Source organism: Neltuma alba, unplaced genomic scaffold (assembly GCF_004799145.2).
Source record: "Neltuma alba isolate B1F8T4 unplaced genomic scaffold, ASM479914v2 tig00011895_pilon, whole genome shotgun sequence".
Taxonomy (NCBI): Eukaryota; Viridiplantae; Streptophyta; class Magnoliopsida; order Fabales; family Fabaceae; genus Neltuma; species Neltuma alba.
Genome location: NW_021636493.1, coordinates 226,700 through 251,967, shown reverse-complemented (window position 1 = coordinate 251,967; position 25,268 = coordinate 226,700). Strand labels below are relative to the sequence as shown.

The 25,268-nt window shown below is 36.5% G+C and overlaps 3 protein-coding genes and 2 pseudogenes across 3 annotated transcripts; 1 reads left to right on the top strand and 4 right to left on the bottom strand.

Annotated features, from left to right (window-relative positions):
- Positions 1 to 1,205: 1,205 nt before the first annotated feature.
- LOC114719141 (nuclear pore complex protein NUP58-like) lies at positions 1,206 to 4,718 on the bottom strand (annotated as a pseudogene).
- Positions 4,719 to 7,721: 3,003 nt separating this feature from the next.
- LOC114719153 (dof zinc finger protein DOF3.4-like) lies at positions 7,722 to 9,091 on the bottom strand. The gene is given in 2 exon segments (XM_028904617.1): positions 7,722 to 8,213; positions 8,216 to 9,091. Coding segments are annotated over 2 exon segments (708 nt in total). The 5' UTR covers positions 8,727 to 9,091; the 3' UTR covers positions 7,722 to 8,016.
- A 3,503-nt stretch (positions 9,092 to 12,594) lies between these two features.
- LOC114719160 (GDSL esterase/lipase At2g23540-like) lies at positions 12,595 to 14,234 on the bottom strand. The gene is made up of 5 exons (XM_028904624.1): positions 13,978 to 14,234; positions 13,756 to 13,886; positions 13,394 to 13,642; positions 13,039 to 13,294; positions 12,595 to 12,926 (listed from the first exon to the last, which is right to left on the bottom strand). The coding sequence occupies exons 1-5, from the start codon at positions 14,222 to 14,224 to the stop codon at positions 12,703 to 12,705; spliced, it is 1,107 nt and encodes a 368-aa protein (XP_028760457.1). The 5' UTR covers positions 14,225 to 14,234; the 3' UTR covers positions 12,595 to 12,702.
- Positions 14,235 to 19,302: 5,068 nt separating this feature from the next.
- LOC114719166 (cytochrome P450 CYP82D47-like) lies at positions 19,303 to 21,109 on the top strand (annotated as a pseudogene).
- Positions 21,110 to 22,433: 1,324 nt separating this feature from the next.
- Positions 22,434 to 23,654, bottom strand: LOC114719143 (protein JINGUBANG-like). The gene has a single exon (XM_028904604.1). It carries the CDS (start codon positions 23,652 to 23,654, stop codon positions 22,434 to 22,436), a length of 1,221 nt encoding a protein of 406 aa, XP_028760437.1.
- Positions 23,655 to 25,268: the final 1,614 nt, after the last annotated feature.

Here is a 25,268-nt window from a genome sequence, read left to right as displayed (position 1 = left end):
GAGGCCGTTGGCCGACCCGCAAAACGCGAAGACCATCCTCCCACCAATGTGATGGGAAGAAATTACCGATACTTAGTACAACAGTTAGTTGATTAATATAAATAGATTAAAAAAACTAATTAAGTTAATTATTTACAATAAATAAATATGATCTTTCCTAAAATATTCTAGCTAATTAAGTATATTGGCTAGAAACCTAGAACTACTATTATTATAAAAACTAATTTTAAAAAAAATAAATAAATATGAGAGATAAAATATATTAAAATTTTATATTTAAGATTAAAATAAAAGTCAAATAAACTCTTGTGCTTCTCTCTATTTGCAATTTTAGTTTTATCCATCTCCATTATTGTCATATGTTTGATATAGCACACGTAGCCTTCCTGCGAGTTCGACCCCTAAAACCTTTTGGGCTCTTTTATTACACTATGAACGACTCTGTGCACTTACGGATCGATCTGGGGAAGTAATGCAGAGGACTAAAATGCTGATCTCCATCAAAGCATGCAAGGTTATACTATACACTAGGTAATATTAATCAATTGTTACTATTAGCTGAATTCCCTGAAAATAAAGTCAGAAGCTAAAAGGGATACTCGCTGATTTAGATCTTGCCCCTGATCCTGTTGCAGAAACTGAGGAAGAAGGGGAAAGCAGAAATGATGATTGCTGATGTACTATGAAGTCAGGATTTAAACATACCAACAACAACAGTAATAATCAAATCCATCCTCCAGGCGACCCCCTCGTATTTTTCATATTTCCAAATTGTATGGCAGTCAAGCCTATTAACTTCTATGGATTCGAGTTCTGGTAGCAAATTGCAAACGAAAATATGCTTGCCGACACCTGTGTTGCCCCGACTAAATATATAGAGGATGTGTTGTGATGTTATAATGGTTGCCTTAAACCTGTGACAACATCTAAAAGGGACTAACCAATAGCATCTCATGAATAATCAGGAACAGTAGAGAAGGTAAATTATACTGGGCTATTAAACTCCTTATGGATGGCCACGTGTATTCCCATCTAGTTTCTTTACCGATGACCAGGGCCCAGAATTGTGGTGATCATCTTGTGTCAAACTTGCGAATGCGCAAAATTGCTTATCAAAGATTTGCAGCTTGTGTTTTGTAGGACAGGCAAATATTAGCCGAAGACCAGAAAATGTGGTTGAGTCATGTGTGATTAGTGAAGCCCGCGATAAAGACATTAGCAATGCACTAAAGGACATAATTTGTTTTCTGAGTCAACTTTATGTGCAAAACAATATGTGGTTCACTGGAACTTAAACCAGGACACTCAGCAAAACTGTACTCGTTAAAATACCTATGGAAAATGAAGTTGAAGAGGTTGATCCTCCAGAAGTTGTAACGCACCATGGAGCAGTACTACCAAACTAAGAAGGAGCGGAACCAAACAAGGAACTTGACGAAGAATTTGAAAGTGAGGTTTGGGGCGTAGCATTTGACGATTCAGACAAAGGAGATCCTGGAGCATAAGTTGTTGGGGTCATAGACAAAGATGGCACAGATGAAGATGGACCTAAAGAAGGCGTGCTAAAAACTCAGAGCCCACTTCCTGAACAATTTGAAAGTGAGGTTTGGGGTGTAGCACTTGACGATCCAGAAAAAAGGAGATAGTGGAGCAGAAGTTGCTGGGGTCATGGACAAAGATGGAATTGAAGAAGGCATGCTGAAAACTGAGAGCCCCCTTCCTGAAGAATTTGAAGTTACTGGAGATGTTTGTGGGGCAGTTGATGCCCCTACTGTTCCATAAATTGATAATAACCCGGCAATTTTTGTTGATGGTTGTGAATCTTCAGGTAAATGCAATGTTAGACGAACTCTTTTTGAGGAAACTTCTTTTCTTGCTGTTTCACACTGGTCAGCCGCTTGAGATGGATCACTCTCCTCTTGCCAGTGGCGACGCTTAACTAGGTATATTGATTTCATGTAATTCATGTACGGATGAATGCTGCTCTCCACCTAGGTAAGCATTTTCCAAACTGTTATCACTGTAAAAGGAGAAAAGAGAAAGCACGCATTCCCTTTATGAGCAGATATTAACTTATTTTGTGCAAAGGATGAACATCAGAAGTATCATCTCTAATGCACCAAGTTTTGTGCCTGGTTCATCAAAACAAGTGTGATATAGTACATGACTAATATGGCAAGTACTCCCAGTTCATATTAGCAGTACGCAAATTACGTACTTCAATCTGTGATATTTAAATATTAATATAAGTTAAAATATAAAGGAGAAATGTTCAGAAGTATGGATATGAACAAGGAACAGATTCTGTTAAACAAACTGAGCTCATAGTTTGCAACCCCAGCAAACATGATGAGTACAAAAGGATAAAAGAAAACCAAAAATAGAGGGGTGGAATAAATACAATTTACAGAGCTAAGAGTATTGAGAGTAGCAGCATGAAAAATGTCCATATACTTTGAACATTTCTTAAGAAAAGATATATTATATAGACATACATATAACTTCGTAATGACGCAATATGCTCAAAGCTTTACCGGGAACGTCAACTGAAACTGCAAAATGCTCATATGTGCCTTCGCAGCCACATGAATAAAAATGTCATGCACATTTGCCATGGCTTTAGGAATAGACTGCAATGAGAAGGATCCATTATTGGAAGTGTTTTTCTCGGAAATTGTCAAGAAGCAGCTCCAACTCTTCAAGCCGTTGGTAGCATTCACCAAAATATTTCTCAAATCTTGAAAATGTTTGACATAAGAAGGATGATGGTTTGTTCGGAAGCCCATGGTAAAAATCAGGCACAGGCATTAATGTAGCTGGTGGTGGACTACTCAATGTAGGCGTAATAGTCACTACAGCAGTCTGTGACGGAGCAGTGGTGCTCAAGGCATTCACCTTATTGGGATGAAGGAACCTTGAAGAACGAACCGTCATCTCTGTGTTGCGTAATATATTTTTTACAGCAGACGTCAGTTCCTGCTGCAAGTTTCTTGGTCATTCCATGGCAGCACTGATGCTACCGAGTACCTATCAAACAGAAGAAGATAGCTATTGTACAATCTATACATAACTATTGAAGTTCACCAGATGAAGAACAAAATCACAAGAGACAGAGGAACTAATCCAGTCAAAATTAATTATTAACTTTTCTTATTTTTTCTAATAAAAATACAAACAAATAGCATAGCAAGTCACGAAAATAGAACAGAAATGAAGAAATGAAAGAAAAAGTTGTCACATCAAGAGGAGAAATAAAACATAAATGGACTACGAACTTCCTTTTACAGATTAACAGAGATCTGTCTCACCACATAAAATCAAGTCTTCTATTTTTTTGTGATAAAAATTAAGTCTTTTATTGTCAACTAAATTTTCAACTACAATTCTTTCAAGTTTCAAATAAGCAAAAACAACCACACGGAAAATTGAAATTATATTTTGACTTCAGCTAAAAATGGCCATATTTTCAGTTGACCAGCAATAACGAAAACAGCCAACATAAGGTGCTGTCGGGTTAATTAATCCCAAGCGATGATGTGACCCTTGGTTCGTTACATGCTAAACCCCCGTCACATCTAAAGATCATATAAACTGTCAGCAGAACTCTTTAGCATCTCATAGATTAAAACAAATTCAAATGCAAATAAATTAGCATTGAGGCTCCAGATAGACATGCTTTAGCCGAGAAGATACTTCCGAATTTTGATGTCCCATTGTATAGGCAGAGGTTACCTATTATAAAACCCTCCACAACTTTAATAACCGACAGAATCATAACCAACTTAAAGCATAAAAAGCATTTGTCTATGTTATAACAATAATGAAACAGATAATTGACCACCATGGGGACGAATACATCATGTGGTTTTAGAAAGACTATCAAAGAAACATGAGGGCAAATGGAGAACCTGAACAATATGGCTGGCATCAGACTTAAAGTCATCATTTGGAACTAAATATTTATAGAGACGACTGCTTTGATCTAATCTCTGGCTCTCATCCCTATACTCTAATGTCTAACAGAGAACAGTTAAAAATACAAAGAACAAACACGAATTTTATAAAATATGCCACATGGCAGTTGAGGCAGGCACAACAAGTGGCCCTATATATCGACATGCAACCTTCTTGTGCAGTTTGTAAGGTTGGTCGCCAACTTTTAATATATTTTTGTCACTAGTCTGTGTGAAAGCCTACAAGGTGTATTAGAGTCTAACAATAATAATCAATACAATAAACCGACACCAAATACCGGTTTCAAACTGAATGCATGTTTTAAGTTTCAAATGACTTCCATTCTAGTACCAATTACAAGCAGCTATGAAGATACGATTTGATAGTGCAGACGGACAAGAAATTATGAAAAGATCGTATAACCGAAAATTCTTCAACAAAAAGACAAGGGCAAAAAAAATCAGTTAATCATTCATCAGAAGTCATGTTGTGTGATTTCTGAACAACAAGATAGGAGACGGGCACAAACCATGAATTGTTCCTCTCTTTTTTATCCACATTTTTGCAGAAACTTGCGATACAGAAATTAAAAGAAAGAAGCACAAAGAAGCGTACTCAATCTGAAGAAGAATCTGCTGAGAATGAGGATGGAGATCCTCCCACTTGGTATCGTAAGTAGCGGGAGTTGCATCCTTGATGAACAGAAGAAGCTGCTGTTGCTGCTGCTGTTGTCGTAGTAGAAACAATGGCTGCAGCTGTGTGGTCGAAAAGACCGAAAATAACATTTTTTTTTATTTTCTATCAGAAATTCTTCTGGTGACAAACTATGATCCTTCTTTAGGACTTGACAAGAGAATCCAAAAGAACCCCTCTTTAAACACTAAAGAGCAAAAATCGGGGCCAAAACACCCGCCTTTATCCTCCCAAGTTAAGTGCTTGAAATGAGAACGTTATGATGAGCGGATGCTCTCGATAACTCTTTGGTTTTGCGTTGAGGACCACTTTAAAATGAAAATAATAATAAAAATTATTTCAAAAACATAAATTATTTTTTAGATGTTTAATTATTCTAAAAAATAAACCGTTAAAATGATTAAATGGTAACGAATATGTTTATATATATATATATATATATATAAATCATTCACCTGATTGAAAATCGTAGCCATATTAGTTAAGGCCGTACATATGATTATATGAATATGATGGGATTGACAATTGCCCCTTCTAGAAATGAATCATAATTCAACGTCGACAGAATGAAACCAGAATTATTTTTTTAAAATGAGTTATTATGGAGCCAACTAATTAATCCTTTTAAATCAGAGCTCGCGTTTTTTGTATAAGTGCCTGTCATGGGCATTCTTGTGAGAATCACTTGATATACATATTTTTGTTATACTTCCGGTTCTTAATATAAAATTTTATTTGACTTTTATTTTGTTCTGAATATAAATCTCAATTAACTTTATTTCTTATATTTATGCATTTTTTAAAGTAGTTCTTCTAATAATGATAATTTTAGCCAATGTACATTTGATTAAAAAAAATATTTTAGAAAAAATAATACTTATTTATTACAAATAATTAATTTAATTTTTTTAAATTAGTCAATTAATTTTTATAATTAGGATTGGTAGTATTTAAATTTAATTGATTGATGTTAAAAAAAATGGGTGGATGTTGGTAGAAAAAGAGCCCAACTGCGTAGAATAAGTACAATTCAGTCTTGAAAGAGCGGGGCCCATCTTTGTAGAATGGATAGTCAATTTTTTTTTTTCCTGAATTATCCACGCGGTGTTTATCATAAAAGTGGTTCACATGATTGCTAATTTCTTCAAGGCATATACCAAACCTGCATTATTACACAGAAACCGAAATGTATGGTACGAGTATATATATTACATTATAATTATTAGTCGACAATTATTATATAAAGGAGTATCTGATTTTATCATTAAGTTTTACCTATATATATTATTTTACATTTAATAGTAGCTTTATATAATTTTCTTCTATAGCATTTCATTTTTTTCGTTTAGGCTAGAACAATAATGGTGCTGCAGGCTTAAAACCAAGTTTTAGATATAAATAAATATACTTTTGTATTAAAAGTGAGAGCTATAAATACAAAAAAGTTTAATTTATAAAAAATAGAATGCCATTCATTGTATCCTTAAATTTATACTCAACCCGAATTTTATGGAAGTTCGATATATTTTGATCCAAGTAATCTCAGTAAAAGTAAGGTTTACGCATTTCTCTATAAAATTTAGCAAGATTTTTTTGTTTTGCCAGAACATGATTAGTTTTTTAAAAAACATTTGGATGGAATCAAAATCTTAAAAGTAATTTTATAATATACAAAATAAATATACAAAGAAGTTTATCTCAATTAAATTTTTTTAAGAGTACTTTTTATGGTACCAAATACCTCCAAAGCCGCTCAAGAGAAGTTAATTATATGATTATCGGGTATATTTTCAAAGAAGAATTATAATGAGATCCAAAGTAAGAAAAACGATTAAAAAACAAATCTCAAAAATTATCATTCTCATTCCAAAACTTATTATTATGGACTGTTAAGATTGTTATTAAAATTTTTTAATAATTATTTCTCTTATAAGGGATTTGACTGTAATTCTCTCCATTTTCAATAGAAGGACAGGAGAGAGAAGAGATAGCAAACGGTGGGACCCATCCTCCTACTACATCCCCCATTCTAATCCAATTTGAACACCTCTTGAACCAAATTCAACTACGAAAACCTGCTCAAGTCTTTTTTCCTTTTTGGTCCAAGAAAAACTGCTTAAATCTGACTAAAACGAAACAAGATTACATCGCTAAAAATGAGAATTCGAACGTTGGCGCAAATTCAATCAAAAGTTTCATTTTTTCAAAAAAATAGTAGTATATAATTAATGTGTCAAAACTCAAAAAGGCAAGTTTGTTTTGCCACTTCTCTCCCAACCTGTCATCCCCTTCGCATTTGCTAACCAGTGAAGCCAAAGTGAAAGGTTACTCGTAATGCCGAAACACACGTGCTCCAATAGAGAACAATAATGGCGCATGCGTATTAACAAAAGAACAGACAGAAGACGACGACGACGAGGAGGAGAATATCTTCCAGAACATGAAATTCACTTGGATTGGCCTTAATGGATAACTCCCCAGAGGGATATCTATTAGAAACATCATGAATACAACTAATTTCCAGGTTTGTGTAGCGCAGATTATGGCAATTTGATGAGTTTGAAAGGCAATCAGTTAATGCCAATACCAACCACCCCCTCCCTGAACAGTAAATTACCTAACTGTCCAACAAAACTGAACGGTTGCTAATAATTCTAAAACAAACTTGCTATAACTTCGAAAACAACAAAAGTGTATCCGCAAGTAACAAAAGAACAAAACAAATGAAGACGAAGAGCATATCCTCCAAGGAAAACGTGATTCACTGGGAACATGTATGCCTCATTATGATACGAACACAGACATCATCACTGGCATGTGGATTGATGAGAAAGAGAGTAATAAACAACTCGACCACGACAATTTTTCGATTTTTTTAATAACCAGGCGACAACACTCACCAGCTTCCTAACCCCACTATTGATCAACAATAATACTTTATTTATCTCTAATTTCTTGTCCAATATGCGAACTCCACAACAAATGCACATTCCTGGAGTCAGTAATTGCTAGTTTTTTTTTAATCCCTGTTTTTAACTACCACTGCAAGGCAATGGCTGAATCAGAATTTGAGGTTGGTTAAGCAGACGATTTTGAAGTTTGAAATTATATCAGATACAGATATTGCAGAAATTTCACACAGCTTAACACTGGACAAGTAGACACCAGTAGCGTACACAGAACGAGATAGTTGATGGAACAAAGGAAACAAGAAAAAGGTCTTAGTGTTTTTTCTAATGTCTCTAATAAATATACCCCCAAACACGCAGTAAGCTAAACTCTAAACCCAGATTCTAAACCATCAGAGAACCTTCCCTTGCACGAAGGGAGTCAAAATAAAAGTCAAAAAAAGAAAAAAGATGAACAAGTTCATTTCAGACCATTTCCAGGTGTTGAAATTGCAAGTCCTGGCCAAGAGAAGCAGTCTGCACCACCAACAAAACCACCTTCGCCGCCTTCTAGCTGCCATGAATTCCCGACGCCAGAAGCCCCAACTCCACCGTTAATGCTGGCGCCATCCACCACTCCAGGAAAAGCCCAACCCCCTCTTCCATTTCCAAAACCATATCTTCAAACCCGTGGCCAAGTCCGAGCCCGAACCCGCCTAGAGCCAGAAATCCAGGCCCTTGGGTGGTGTTGTTAAGCAAAGAAGTGAAGCTTCCACACATTCCCATACTAGATTTCAAATCACTCTCAACTCCACCGTTGCCCCCAAACGGCATGGACCCCCCTTGGCCAGCCGACATGGGTACAAAAACAGGGGTTGTAGGAAGCGGGTGGTCCTGAGTAGAAACTGAAGAAGTCGCCGTGACGGAGGAAGAAGCCGTAGAGGCGGTGCGAGAGCGTTTCGCGTTTTTACGACTGCCACCACCGACGGGGATGTCACGGAGGGTGCCACCGTGAGTCCAGTAGCGTCGGCAAGCCTTGCAGAAATGGCGCGGCTGGGAGAAGTTATAGTTGTTGTAGTAGCAGAACTTGGTGTTGGTGGAGTCACAGCGAGGACATGGGAGATGCTCTTGTTCCGGTGGCGGAGCCTGAGACTTGGATGGTCGGGGATTGTCGCCGGAGTTTGACGGCATTGGGACACGAATCAAGCAGGAAAAATATTAGCTTTACGTGGGATAAGCAAAGTTCACTCAATGAGGATGGAGGAGGAAGAAGTTGTCTTTTTGCTTGAGGAAGAAAATGAGGCGAAAGGTTTGGTTGTTGGTGGGAGGAGGGAGAGGGCTTTTATGGGGATTAGGAGAGAGAGAAGATGTGGAGAGAATATCTGTGGTTCAAACAGAGACAAGTTCTGAGGCTTATATGAGACAGAGTGGATCAGCTTTAGTACAGTGTTCTGTTAAGCACGGCATTTCAGTCGGCTCCAGAAGAACCTCTGCTTGGGCCGGCTAAGCAGGCTCAATCCTTAATCCTGATACAAATTCAATAAATTTAATCATTTATATTTTTTATGGGTTTTGTTGCATTTGGATCCTAGAATAAGACGAGGGTGCAGAAAGGTCATATATAGTGTGGGAGGCACTTAGAATTCTAGTGGTGTATGGTAGGTAGTTGTGAGTCAGATGCATGCATTTGGGTGATGACCAATATAAGTGCAAATAATGAAATCTAGTATCCAGTGAAATCCAAATCAATCCATACATATTTTAAATAATAAGATGAGATTGTGTTAGCTCCCACTTAGAGAGACCAGGAATGATAATCAGGGGAGGAGGCCATTAAAATAAGTCAAGCACGTTGCTAATTTTATATGCACAAATGAAGCCTCTGGTCTTGGCTTTATCCAATCCCCACTCACCTACGGGCCTTCTTTTCTATTATTATTATATATGGTCTCAGGCTCAGCATCGAAATCTGATCTTCCTTCCCTAGTCAATACCATAACAGTATGCCTATGCTATGAGGAAGGGTTCTACCATATTGTAAGTAGTCCTTATAGGCCGTAGCTCACATTATTTTCTTCTGACAAGGCAACACATTTCAAGAATTGTGCCCGGGATCCGCCATTCCGATAACTAGTCAATTGGATTCTCGACTTGGTCTCCCTCATTATTTTCTCCCTATCATGTCATGGAGGGAGACTTAATATTATTTAATAATTCGTTAATCATCATATTATTATAATCAAACCTTGATTCTAATACTCCTAGGACTGTTTCCTTGAGAGTAAACCATACGGCAAGTACTACAATGGAATGAATGTTTTTTTTTTTCCTTGTGCCTTGGTGCTACTCCTATACTTGGTTTTTGCAGTTTTCTCGTTAAGAAAGTTGCTGTGATAATCCAAATCAATAAATAATTTGCCCAGCTAACAATAAAGGGGATAGACAATTTAACCATGTTTCAAATAAACATATGGACAAAAAGGCATATTATCAAAAAAAAATTTGTTTTAGGGAAAAAATCTTGATGAGTTCGGAAGAAATATGTTTCTTTTATATTTTCAAATATCTTTCTTTTTTTTGCCAACACTTTCAAATATCTGTATATCAATATAGAAAAGATAGTTTATAAAACCATTCATTCAGTTAATGAGGAACTTGTTAGATATGTTAAACACGTGATTCCTTTTATTAAATCATCAAATGAAATATGTGTTCTGGTCTGAGTAATTTAATAAATGTATTCCCGAATAAAGATTATTTTAAAAGTTTGAAATGAATATTTTAGCATTCGATAAACAACTAATGGCCAGAAATGAATAAAAACCTTAAACATAATGATATTATTGTGTTGTAAACTTTCCACGGCGAGGAGACAGAGAGAGAGAGCTACTAGTACCTAGATTTGAATAGAGAGGAAGGGGTGGGGCCCAATGGGAGGAGGAATAAGGGAAAGAAACGGAAGGGGGGTGTGGGGGGAGATTCGAAGGTGGCTGGGCGGGCTGAATAGTGGAAGTAACTGAGTAGGTGGGGCAGGGGGAGGTGGCGACAGAATCATGAGTGTCGGGTTAGCGTGGGGAGCAATAATTGGGTCTCCCCTCTGATTTCGGACGCGTCGTGTCCGCATCAGATTCCTCCTCCCCCCTCCTCCTACTCCGCCTCCGTACCCTTCTCCCGGACCGGATTTCCCGCTTCCATGTACCCAGTAGCCGACAAACAGCATAGGCCTGGGCGGGTCGATGGCAAATGAAGGGCCTGATGCCGCGACAGGTGTCAGACCCAGAGATGGCAAGAGAGTGTTGTCGGTGAAGAGTGGCACGCTCGCCCCCGGCCTGTCCCACCCAAACAATCATGCGTCGCTGTCCCAGCCCAATCCAAAAATAATAATAATAATAATAATCCAACACAATAATCTTCTATTTTCTTGAATCCTAAGAACAACAATGAAAATAGAAAATAGGAGAATATTTTATATTTATGCCTCATAAAATTGACAACTCGGGAGTTTTAAAATTCAAAAATTGAATTATAATCTGATTAAAATTATGAACAGGATATTAGAGTGAGTTAAAAATTTAGAATAAAAGGGGTACGAGTGTGTGTGTGTGGGGGCGAAGGGAGGATGAATGAGGATGAGGAGTCTCCAAGTGTGCAAATGGGTCGCCCATAATCACTGACCTTCCCAGAGTCCTTTCAGAATCATATCCCTCTCTCCCTCTCTCTTTTTGGCCTTTTCTGCATCTCTGTGATTCCCCACCCTCCTAATTCCATCATTATCTCATGGAATTACCATTCCCTCTTCCTATTATTACTCATCATTCTTCACCCCTCCACTTTTCCCTCGCCCTCCACTCCCGGACTCTCCTCCCACGCATCATCATGTCTTCAGTTGTTCTGTTCTTCTTCCTATCATTTCTGTTTTAACTTCTTTTTATGTATAAGATATAGTCATAATTTTTGTATCCTTTTCATTCCATTATGCGCAATGCAAATCAAATATGTCAAGTTGAAATGCTATTCATAAGCATAGCTTTCCATGCATGACAGGTTTCCCCCAGATTAATTTGTGACTTTTTTTTATAAAAAAAAATAATGTTCAACTTAGGATTTTCTTTTGAATTTTTTTTTTTAAAAAAACAATCAAGGCTGTGACATGTAGTGCTATCAATCAGGCGTCAAATTCGTCAATAAGAAAGTGGATGGTGTCATGTGGAAATAATAGACAATTTTACCCGATACTCACGGGCTTGAATATTCACCCAGAATAATTACCACCCGAGTGAAAGAGTATGGGATGATCTCTTATCATTGCCTTCCCTTTCTTATTTTCATTTTTGGCTTATGTTCTTTCATCATTGTGTGTGCACGCGCACAAGTTGCGGACTATATTATATTTTCTGCCCAAAAAATAATTCAATTGAAGAACCGAATTTATATACACACACTAGTTTAGAGAAACCAAAACCATAATTTTAAAAATAATTTTAGGATATATAAAATAAATATATAAAAAGTATTTTTTTATTTGTGTGAAAATATTTTTAAAAAATCTTTTTTTGGGTTTTTCTCCAAAAAGCCGTGGGTTGTCAACTGCATATTTGGTGTGCTCTATTTATTTTTTTTTTTTTGGTCCAAGGACAATTGATATTTTTTGACAAAAAAAAAAAGTGATTGAATGGACATCATAAAAATCCTTAATTCCTCGGAGAGAGAAAAATCTGGTGAAACCACCAAATTGGGAAATTACGGTCCAATTAAAAGTGACTCGTCATATCATTTCATCTCTGATCTCTCTCACGAATGAATGTTGCGAAGAAGGGGGGGAAAAAAAGAAGAGCAGATTGATGTAAAGTCATAGAAGGTAGTTGGATTTTTGAAAGCGCCAAGGCGGGCAAGTCGTTCAACAACAACATACTTCCTCCTTCTCCAGGTCCATCACGGAGTTGGAAAAGAGTCACCATCAAAACCACACTAAGCGACAAATCAAAAATCACACCCATATCTACTTGAAAGTGGAAACTACCCCCCAAGGGATGAACGAAGTAGCCAACTGGATGTAAAATACTCAGAAACACATAATATTTATTTATTTTATTTATAGTTGAATTCATTAGAGGCAGGATGCATTACACAGAGAGACAGAGAGGTACGGAATGGGAAAAAACATTAATCAAAGGTCTCGAAGTTGCCTAAGATTCATAGGAGATATGTATCTCTTGTCTCCGTCCAGAAGCTGTTTGGCGAGTATTAGGTTCGCTGCTTCACTTGGGTGATAAGGATCCCAGAACACATGCTTGTCCCTATCTGAACACATGCTTGATGTTGGTCCACACGGAATTATTCCTGCAAACTGACCCCCATTTCCACAGCATGCTTTGCTTGCTGTTACAAACCCTGCATATTCGATCACGTTCGTACACACCACAAGGATTAATTAGAGATTATTATTAGCATATTAAATCCCACATGTGTATTGTGCTGTTGTTTAATTTGTCTGAATTAGTACCATGGTTTTTGTAGTTTTTGATGAGTTCTGCCACCGAGTCATAGACATTTGCGTGCACGAAGGTGGCTCCAGGAAGGTTGTCTGTCAGCTCAGCAAGCAAATCCTTCAGTCGTGCGTTATATTGTCGTGCGAGCTTGTTAGCCAAATCCACACACTCGTCTTCGTTCAACTGGTTTATTGTTTTCTGGTAGGGAATGCATCCTATAGGACCAACGTTACCGATCACAAATTTCCGAGCATCCAGTTGGTACAGTCTCTGCCGTTCATTTCCAACATATATGTGAAGATATATAACTCAGTTTTTAAGATTATGTATGAAATGATTGATACAGATGTTCATGTTTAATGTACGTACAGTAAGCTGGGATCTGAAGTGAGTGATCATATCGTCGATGAAGGCGTCTGGGCTTTGAGAGATTCTAGCTCCGACGGAGAGTACCGGGAGAAGATAGTTGTTGAGGAAATCATTTGCTCCTACTGTGATTGAGAATATGGATTTCTTCATAATATGCTCCCTCGCTTTTGCTTTGCCTAGCAATTTATCAATCTCCTTTCTTGTTATGCTGAAGTAATCTATCTGAACATCCATTCCAATCCTATTAACCTGATGAATTCATGTATATTCAACAAACACGTCACATAATCAGATTTAATTTATCTGTTTCTAATATGCATATATATTGACCCATCAAGTTATTAAAACTTAAAAGTACTGACAAATATTCTTCCAGTTGCGTTTAGAATCCCTCCTCCCCCTGAAGCATAGTTTACCCCATACAGTAAAGCTTTGCCAGTTGCGTTTGGAGCCAAAAATGGCACTGCATAATTTGGTTGTCCGAGCTCCTCTCCTTTTTATGAAAACAAAAGTGAGATCAGATATAAAGTAGTAAAATGGGTTAATCATTTTGTTCAAAAGATTAAATGGGGAAGAAAAATTACCAACAATATCACCAATGGTTCTTCCATTAGTGTATCGACCAGTGGGATTTCCTCCAGTGGCCATAAAATCTATACCATTAGGTGGAATGTTTGCCTTTGATAGAGTTGAAAGATAATTATTGTTCCCTGCATCTACCAAAGAATCTCCAAATATAAATGATGCTCCCAACCCATCTTGTTCAGCAGCCACACAATGATATAGAAGAGAAAATAGCAGGGCCAAAGTGCTGTAATACTGCATAGCCATGGCCTTCCACTTCTGAAGCAACCGTTGCAAGAGCCAAAAGCCAATGATGAAGCTTATAAGGAGCTTGCTTTTATTAATTAACAAGCTTATTTGGTTTGACCATTTTTGTCTACTTAAACAAGTGAGTGACCAGTTTGGTTTCGCAAAATTTCAAGAGTGGTTCATCAATATCTGCAGATTTCTCAACTAGCTGTTACATAGACTTTGCCGATGTTAACAATGAGCTATGCCTTGTCCTGCACTTGAGGGCTGAGCTGCCATTGAGGAAGAATGTAAAAGCGGACTTATTAGGTGCATTGTTTGGTGATAGACTGAGAGTATAAATTAAAAGCAACGCCAACTTGCTATTTATGTTATCTATATCGGTCATCGGATGCATATAATGGTATTTCGTCTGAAAATCACAGTCCATCTAAACTCAACAAACAAGCTATTCATTTCAAAGGAGTAAGTGGGTTGGATTTTAGGTTCTGTGTGGGTCGGTTTGGAGCCTAGGAAGTTGTATTGGGTCGGCTGACACATGCACTACATTTTCCTAAGGAACACTCCCAAGAGAAACAAACAAAAAAGAACTTTGTACCAAAAAAAGAAAGAAGTATGCAGTGGGAATAGAATCAGATGCTGAGACCCGTAAAAATAAGAGAAAACAGAGGCTTTTTAAATATGGCACAAAATTAACAATGGATTGGATATAACAAAATGGGCTAATCACTCACAACATAATAAATTAAAGTTTGAATTTCTACTAGGAGATATGTTGATATTTAGTGTTTGACAATGTCTCAAACAAAATTATCTCTGATAGGAGGATCCTGTGGCACAAAATTAATCTTTTAATATAATTATATTCCAAGTCTTACTAAACAAACTTTATCCCCAATTGTGAAGGGTATAGTGTTTTGGGTGCTTATTATTATATTTTCAAAAAAGGATAATATGACATTGTAATATAACGAATACTTCGACTAATACGTGCATATCAAAGTGAGGAAAAAAAAAACTATCTAAATTTTTCCCTTCCTATTGACCTTTTTTTGGCTACTATTGTTGGGCATTAAATGCAGACATATTTCTCGATGAGAATTCAAACTTTGGTTTTTAACACATGTTGTAAGGGACTAACTCATTCTCCCAACCTACTGGTGTGCTGGAATTTTGGTTGAAGAACTTGCAGCTGTTTTTGAGAGATGTCAGGAGCTCTCTTTGGTCTACATCCCTCGTTCTGGTAATATGGCAGCAAATTGGCTTGCCAGGGAAGCTTTAAAGGGGTTGTTTAGTGGTGGATGGTCCTTTTTCCCCCCAACCCCTCTTTTTAAGATTTTGCAGTCTGATGCTCTTGGTAGTTCATAGGATAGATCAGGTGTTGGTTAACTGATGTAAAGACCGGCTTTTTTACTCAGATACGATGAACAGTAAAAAAATTTACTCAGATACGATAAGATCAAAACTATTCACTAAGATACTATACCTGAAATCGTTCAGATCGTGAACAACTTTAAATTTGTACAGAACTCGTTCTTGGTCTAACCAACCTCTGTGGGGCCCACATCAGAAAATAAAAGTCGTTTTTGGTCTGAAAAATTTCAGTAGGACCCACAATCCATATTTGTTTTATGTTCCATGTGAAATGGCTTCCTTCCATGCCTTTTCAATTTTCATTTGACCAGACCATACTTTTGTTTTTCCCTGCCACATGCGAAGTCATTCAGGGAGTAGTCTTTCATTGTTTGAAGCTCAACTCACGCGTAAGGATTCCTTTCCTACATATTCCCATCAGTATAGGACTCAAAGAGTGGTCATTCATTGTCTTCAGCTTTGTTTTGGCATGTGAGTGCATAGTATAATTTTGGTCTATATAATGGCATACAACATTCCCACTCTATCTGCTTTCTCATCACTTCTCAAATTGTTCTTAAACTTGGCCGATTCCCTCCATTTTTCTTTCTCTTTCCATACTTTTGTGTGAAGTAGGTGGTGTGTGCAGTTTTGCAATTGTATACATTTTAGAAATTAAAGGCTGAAAGGAATATAATTATTCTTTGACTAGCACATAAAGGTACATCTACGTTGAATAATGATAAGCTTATAATAAATGCACTTGTGTAATTTTACATTAGGTACCGTTTAAGTGACTTAAAAAAGCATCCTTATGATTGAAAACAAAAATAAATGTTAATAACTATTTCACACTAGTTATTTAAAAACTGTAATTACTTAATATGACAAAACAATTAGCCATTACTGTTGAGTAATTTTTTTAGATTTATATTTTATTATTTGGTCTCCCTAAATAATTATAATTTTTATGATTATCTTTAATAAATATTGTTTTTCCTAAGTCCTCCTCTCTAATTTTCCCCAAATATTAAATGAAAAAACTCCTCTCTTTCATTATTATTAATCCCACCATCAGTACTCTTTTTATCAGGAAAATTTGGATACTATTTAGTGCTAGTTTTCACCAAATATAAGACCAGACTAAGCTCACAACCAAATATTATCTAACCAGATACATATTTAATCTGACTACATATTTACTCAAACACTATCTACTAAAGAAATAGTTATATATTTAATCAGATTATAAAAAAGTAAACTACAATTTATTTTACATGACAATTAATTATATGTCTATATTTTTTAATCAAAACAAACTCAACATGTAAAAATGACTAAATATAAAATTTTTATCCATCATTTAGCAAAATACATACCAAAATTTTTTTAAAAAAATTCAATCAAAAGAATGTACCTTATTCAGAAGAAAAATTAAGCTTCAAGTTGAGATAAAATGTATACAATTGCAAGACCGTACACACCACCTACTTCACACGAAAAGTGTGGAAGGAGAAAGAAGAATGGAAGGAATCGGCCAAGTTTAAGAACAATTTGAGAAGTGATGAGAAGGTAGATAGAGTGGGGATGTCGAATGCCATTATATAGACCAAAATTTTACACTATGCACTCACATGCCAAAACAAAGCTGAAGACAATGAATGACTATTCTCTGAGTCCTATACTGATGGGAATATGTAGGGAATGAATCCTTACGTGTGAGTTGAGTTTCAAACAATGAAAGACTACTTCTTGAATGACTTTGCGTGTAGCAGGAAAAAACAAAAGTATGGTCTGGTCAAATGAAAATTGAAAAGGCATGGAAGGAAGCAATTTCACATGGAGCATAAGACAAATATGGATTGTGGGTCCCACTGAAATTGGTCAGGCCAAAAACAACTTTTATTTTATAATGTAGGCCCCACAGAAGTTGTTCAGACCAAGAACGAGTTCTGTACAAATTTAAAGTTATTCACGGTCTGAACGATTTCAGGCGTAGTATCTTAGTAAATAGTTTTGATCTTATCATATCTGAGTAAATTTTTTACTGTTCATCATATCTGAGTAAAAAAGCCTGTAAAGAACTTTCTTGCTGATAAGTGAACGAATTTCTGCTTTTGACCAATAAAAAATACCCAGTCTCCCAGTCCAACTCTCGATGGTCCTATTCACCCTTTCATATAATGCTCATGAGCTGCCATTAGACGCCCAACAAGTCCGTTGACTAGTTCTGAGTAGCAAAAATTTTTGATAACATCAACAAAAATTTAAAGAAACAAGGGTCACATTCGATCATTTAAAAAGAATTTTATTTTTAATTTTTTAAATTCACTGTTATCTCATATGAATATTAAAGTTCCATTCTTTCACTCCACCTTATCCCGTTGATATTATAATCAACCATGTTTTATATTATTAATCAATAATTGAATAATAACATTTTATTATAATTTACTTTTCCTTACCCTTATCATATTTTTTAGTTGAGGCTAACATGTCATGCCCACCTCTTGCTCTAAAGCAAATTCATTTTTTTTTAATATTTTGATATAAAATAAATTCGTTGAGATTGAGACATGATGAAGAAATAGAACTAAACAAGGTACATGCACAATCACCAACATGATACTTTAGCATTTGCTTCGCATCAAAGTCAACGTTTACAAAAGACCCGTTCATCATTTTATGTTCCTAGAAATAATTCATCTCACTTTTTGGAATCACAGAGTTTCTCAATCAGAAATTTGTACTTGCCCAAAAAGAGAACTACAAATTTGTTAAAACATCCTCTTTTTCCTTCATACTATTTCGAATATTTGATATAAGATCTAGTACATCTTATATTAAGGACTGTATGTAGTACTGCTTTTGGTCTTTAATATAAGACTTTGTTTGACTTTTATTTTGGTTTTAAATAAAAAACCTCAATCCATTTTGTCTCTCATATTTATACATTTTTTTTCAAGATAGTCCTTTTAACAATAATAGTTCTAGCCAATACACTTGATTATTAAGAATATTTTAGGAAAGACAATACATATTTATTATAAACTACTAACTTAACTTTTTTTCTTAATCTCCTCAAATTAGTCAATTAGCTCTTATAAATAGGACTGGAGGTAGTATTTGTTATGAGATTCTTTTTCTCTTGCTTACATATTAGAAGAGTGTGGGCAAGAATGCCTTTGTCAAAATGAAAAGCTGTACGTTGATGAGTGCATTGTAAGTATGTTTATGAGTACTTTTTATATCATGAGATCTATCTGTCTTGACTCCTAAAGCTAAACTCACTCACATTTTTTCCCATAAGAAAAGAAAAACCTCTCTTCTCCCTGCTCTTGTTCGAAATGAATCTATGCAAGCGCTTATGAGTTATATTAATCCTTTAATACTGAGTATAATTTTTTTCTATGAGCTGTCTGGACCAAACCAAAATCTTCACACTTCTCACCAAGTCAAATAATTGCTGATAACTCAGAATTTTTTTACCACACACGACATTATCCGAATCTGTATTATATCATTTAGTTACTTTCATAGTGGAAGCCGCCAATGGCAGTCAGATATTGCATTGCAGAAAGTCAAAGCCTGCCCACCACAGTAGAGAAAAAGACAGTATAATTTTCGAAATTACAAAATAAAGAAATGGGAAAGCAGGATGGGGATCCATTACATAATAAAACACAGAAAAGGATCTCATCAATTGTTCCTTGTACTTCTCTATCTTCAGTCTATCATATGTAATGGAGGATTCCCTCCCATTCTCACTAACATTGATCATCAGCTTGCTTGTCGCTCTAGTCTGCATCTTTATTTACTACTTCAGGAGATGGCTTACAGATGACTCTAGGGCCTCTAGTGCTCCTCAAGCAAGCGGGGCATTGCCTATTGTTGGCCATCTTCATCTTTTTGGCAGGGATCAACTGTTTCATGAAACACTAGCTGCCATGGCTGACAAGTATGGACCTGCTTTTACCATAAAGATGGGTTCATGCAAGGTCCTCATATTGAGCAGTTGGGAAATGGCCAAAGAGTGTTTCACTGTACATGACAGAGTATTTTCCGGCAGACCTATCGTTACTGCTTCAAAGCTTCTAGGCTATGACTGTGCGATGTTTGGATTTGCACCTTACGGCCCTTACTGGCGTGAGTTGAGAAAGATAGCAACAATTGAGCTTCTATCAAACCATAGGCTTGAGAAATTAAAACATATGAGAACTACTGAGGTGGAGATTGCAGTAAAAGAGTTGTACAACTTATGGTCAAGCAAAGGATGCCCTGAAAATGGGGTTTTCGTGGATATGAAGCAATGGTTTGGAAATTTGTGTTTAAATGTTCTTCTAAGAATGGTGGCAGGTAAGAGATACTTTGGAGCAAACTCTGAGGATGGTGAGGCACAGTACTGCCAGAAAGTGATTAGGGATTTAATACATCTATTTGGGGATCCTGTGGTATCTGATGCAGTCCCATTGCTCAAGTGGTGGGATATGAATGGTGTTAAAAAGAAAATGAAGAAGACGGCTAAGGCATTGGACCAACTCATTGGCGGGTGGTTGGAGGAACACAAACAGAGAAGACTATTAGGCGAGCAGGCACGGGAAGAACAAGACTTCATGGATGTGATGCTGAGGATCCTACAGGAAAACCCAATTCCTTTTTTTGACTCTGATACTATTATCAAGGCTACTAGCTTGGTGAGTTTCTTGAATTGATTTCCCCCTATTTTGTGTGTTTTTGTTCTTCTGATTATTGATTTAGTGGGCCGCAGATAACTTTTATTATTGATTTAATGCGCTGCACAAGGAATCTATGTTCTTGGAGGGCCTATAAGTTCTTGTGTGAACAATGCCTATTGCCGGAGAGAAAAAGAAGAGAGTTGTTTCTCTTTCATGTTATAAAAACGAGTTAATTTATGACTAGTTCTTCTGCTGCAGAATATGATAGCAGGAGCTGACTCCATAATGGTGGCAATAACATGGGCTTTATGTCTGATACTTAACAATCCAAGAGTGATGAAGAAGGCTCAAGATGAACTAGACATCCAAATAGGGAGAGAAATCCTAGTGAAAGAATCTGACATTAAGAATTTACCCTATCTACAAGCCACTGTAAAAGAATGCTTACGTCTCTATCCTGCCAGTACACTCATTAATTTTCTTGAGGCAATAGAGGATTGCACGCTGTCCTCTGGTCATCACGTTCCTGCAGGCACACAGTTGATGGTGAACATATGGAAAATACATCGTGACGAGCATGTTTGGCCAGATCCTCATAGCTTCCTTCAAACCCGAAAGATTCTTATCTAGTCATAAGGATATTGATGTGAGGGGCCAAAACTATGAGATTCTTCCATTTGGCTCAGGAAGGAGATCATGCCCTGGCATGTCATTAGCACTACAGATGATGCATCTTACATTGGCTACACTTTTGCAGAGTTTTGAAATGTGTACTCCCTCTAAGGAACCCGTGGACATGACTATGAGCACTGGTTTGACAAATGTAAAGGCAACCCCACTTGAGGTTCTTCTTCTTCCTCGCCTTAAATTTTAACTCCATGGATGCATTTCGCTACTGTAACTCTTTTTAAGTGAGGGGAGCTACGTGAAGCCTAGCTTTTTTTTTTCCCCTTTGTTTGTACCGTTTTAGGCATGATTGTTCTTGTTGGACTGTTGTGCATGTATCAATATCTGTATAATAAATATGTGACTAGTGGCTCAGAGATGTTTGATTTTGTACTATCATTTTCCGACGTTTATTGATGCGAGTTATGTAAACTTTTCCAACTAGTGAAGGGAGAATAACAAATCAAGACTTGAGTAGATGATTAATATCAAACAATAACCTGATTACTATTTAACCTTTCAAGTTTTACCACCCGAATTATATATTTTTTTAACTTCTTTTTCATTTAACATTAATTTTTTAATCAAGTCTTGAATTGGGATATTTTTCTTAAATACTTTAACCGAAAAAAAAAATTGAAACAAATGTGCACATTTGCTTGCCACTGCCATTTGGAAACAGGACAACCTAGTTTTGACATCAACCTGCCCAAATCCATGCCAGACTTCAAGTGAGGGCCACGCTAATTTTCTTCTTTCCCGGTGAACATCAGGGCAAAACTAAATTTTATCACGCGAAGAGAAATGGATATTCTTATCAATCGATCGTACTGCTTTTGCAAATATAAAATACTAATTGTATATATTCACCCCTCTTCCACCAAAAAAAAAAAAGAACATTTAGGTCCCGTTTAATACTACACATTGAAAATAAGGAATAAATATTAAAAAAAATTTAGTATGAGTAATTACTTGTTATTTGTGACTGGACAAGTGTATATTATGTGGATTGGAGAATACTATGGGGGAGGTGGTATTCCTTGATTATATTTACATGAGACTGCCTAATTTCATGTAATAAGAAATTACTCATACTAAACACTTTTTAATAGTTTTTCTCAAATCCTATTCTAATCTTTATTTCTCGTTCTCAATACTTGGTACCAAACATGATTTTAATCCACTAAATCACTTGCTAATATGTAGAATATAGGCAATTCGAGGATTAAAAGTTAAGAACAGGGTAGAATAATGAGCTGATAGTTTTTAAAAATTATCATTCATTCTATATATATACAAGGTCATATCTTAGCGTGGCCCGGACCTAATATCCTTTTTTTGTCATCCTCTCGTTTTGACCACAACTCTTCTTTTCCCATCAATTTCACACTTGGATGAAGTCTTAACGGTCCATTCTGATTTCACCTTCCGCTGACAAAAAAGTGAATGAAATTACCAAATGGCAATTCAAAAGATGCAAAACCACATAAATATTTACATTTGCACAATGCCACGTACGCCCAATTATGCTGTCAATATCTTCTTGATCCCAATTTTCGCAGAGACGAAGATCTGGGGAAAACTTCAGTACTATTACGATGCGATTGATGCTGTTGAACATGTGGTTGCTCCGAAACTCGCCACATCTTCACTGACTTGTCCAAACTCCCACTGTACAGAATCCACCTTCGCTCGTTGCACATAGCCTCGTGATCTTTCTCCACCGCCAGACACTTCACCGGACCGGTGTGGCTATTCAGAATCGACATACAGTGATGCTCTCCGTTCAACGACCTTTTCCACACACAAACCGACATATCAGCAGACCCACTGAACAAGAGATTCTGTGCCGTCGCCAAGCACAGAACCGCCAATTTATGGCCCCTCAAAACTCCGCCGTGAGATAGACTCCTGTCCCACTCCCAGAAATTCACCAACCCATCGGACGAACCACAATACAGAACGGTCCCTTCTGGGTTTATTGCCAATGCTGTTATCGCACACTCTTGCTTCATCAATACACTTGAAAAAGAATGCTTTGTTCCTTTTCCCTGTACCTCCCTCCGCCATACCTTCACGGTGCCGTCGGCGGAACCGGTGAACACCAATCCGTCGAATCCCAGAACCAAAGCGTTGACGGCGTCGTCGTGAGCGGTTACGGATTCTAGGCATTTGTAGTTTGCTGCTCGCCACACTTTGAACGTTTTATCCCAAGAGGCAGAGTAAATGAGGGAGCAATCTTCTGTAAGGCAGAGGCAGGAGATGGCGTCGTAGTGCTTGATCCAGAGCTTGCTGCGATGTCGTTTGTCTTGACTTTCCACGTAATTGCTGGGTTTCGTTGCGCATTTGATGTAGTTTCTTAGAGTTGGCATGGTGGTCATTCGCTTGTACAGAGTTTCATCCTTGCCGGAGACTTTCCAGACCCGGATCTTTCCATCTTGATGACCCGTCAGGATTCTTTCTCCTGCAATCACAATTGCTTTAACCAGACCACTATTCGATTTGAACCCGGAAAATTCCTTGTGGTCCTTCCATACTCGAATGTTCTTGCTGTCGGATCCTGTATACAACAAATCTTTGCATGCCGCAAGCGAGTATATATGGCCTTCTTGACGGATTAACGACCCCAACAAAATACTGGACGATGAGCTATCTTCCATGGCAGGTGCAGAAGAAGGAGGGGCGTCTACGTGAGATGACCATGGAGATTTGGAGAGAGGAGACGAAGATTGCTCGTATAGATCAGCCGCCATTGCATGATATGGACCAAGAAGATCTACAACATTGCTTTCTCTTGGACAATGATTGCAGTTATGATCATTGTTATACTCGTCCTTATTATTATCGCTTCTTCCTAAGTTGTCGAACTTTTGGCGGCCATATGTATTACTCTCTTCGGAGAGCACACGACCTTTTCTTGTTGAGCCTGTCATCATTATATCCCTCCTTTGCATGCATGAACAAAAAGCGACAGAAAATTTTTCGTAGAATGAATATGATTAGATTAAACAGAAACAAAACTGACAATGAATTCACGGGCAAAGGCAGGGAAAAGGCCTTTTCTTTTTGTTTTGTTCATTCAACAGAGAGGAAGGTGAATCACTGTTTTAGAGGAAAGGACGATACGATAATAATCCGTTAGAAAACCGCAAAAACTGTTGGTGTGATTGTATTGAAGGGCGTCCATTTTTAGCCTACAAATAGCATGCCATGGATTCGTTTGGCATATTTTAATTAATTGATTAGATGTCTAGCTTAGTCATATCATATCATGGTTAAAAAAAAAAAAAGAGATGTCCTTTTTCCTTAGAAACAGACAAATCCGACTTTATTTTTTTTTTTAATCAAACAAACGGCATTCTTCGTAATGAGGTTTGATTTGGTCAATTGACTAAAATTAAGAGTAAACGGTATTCTCCATGTATTCTTATATATGTCCTATGAAGATGTCAGCTTGCTGCTTCAAACCTTCAGCCTTCCAAATCGTTTCATATATTTGATACTACCTTTGGTCCTAATTATAAGACCCAGTTGACTTATTTGAAGAGATTAAGGAAGTAAGTTAAGTTAGTTATTTGTAATAAATAAGTGTTGTCATTCCTAAAATATCCTTACTAATTAAGTATATTGGCTAGAACTATCATTATTAGAAGGATTATCTTGGAAAAAAATGCATAAATATGAGAGAGAAAATGGATTGGGGTCTTATAATTAGGACCAAACAAAAAGTCAAATGGGGTCTTATAATAAGGACCGGAGGTAGTACAATACCTTTGATAAAATATATTTTATATTTAGGATTAGAAGAGTATAAAAACTAACTAGGGATTCTATTTGGTCCTAAATATAATACTCAATTCACTTTGCTTTGTTTCCTATATTTATTAATTTGTCTTTTCAAAATAGTTTCTATGATGATTATACATGTTAAAGGATTTTTATTTTAATGCACATGATTTATGAGAATATTTCAGAGAAGAAAATATTTATTTATTACAAATAACTAATTTAATTAATTTTTTTAATATTTACAAATTAGTTATCTAGTTCTTATATTAAGAATTGAAGTTAGTATTTATTTAAGAAAATTAATGGCTATAGGATATCACATGAAAAAATGACATAAAAATATTTATTTTTTAGTATTAAAATCAAAATTGAAAATTCTATACACATTAAAAAATAAAATCATTTTTATAGAAATATAAAAAATTCATACTTTTATTGTTTCTGAACTAGTAAACTGGGCTTCCTGACCCAAAAAGAGAACTAGTAAACTGGGCTTCATGATTTTTTGTCACATGGTTTTTACACTTTACTGTGACAGAACGACGTTTTTTTTTTGGTAAAAAAAAATGTTGTTTGGC

Bases quoted from the DNA above. Each gene is read 5' to 3' on its own strand.
- LOC114719160 (XM_028904624.1), bottom strand. From the start codon at position 14,224: ATGGCTATGCAGTATTACAGCACTTTGGCCCTGCTATTTTCTCTTCTA. The intron at 13,887-13,977 runs GTAATTTTTCTT...TTTCATAAAAAG, and splicing joins AACCATTGGTGATATTGTTG to GAGAGGAGCTCGGACAACCA. The intron at 13,295-13,393 runs GTACGTACATTA...AATGAACGGCAG, and splicing joins ACTTCAGATCCCAGCTTACT to AGACTGTACCAACTGGATGC.
- LOC114719143 (XM_028904604.1), bottom strand. From the start codon at position 23,654: ATGGCGGCTGATCTATACGAGCAATCTTCGTCTCCTCTCTCCAAATCT.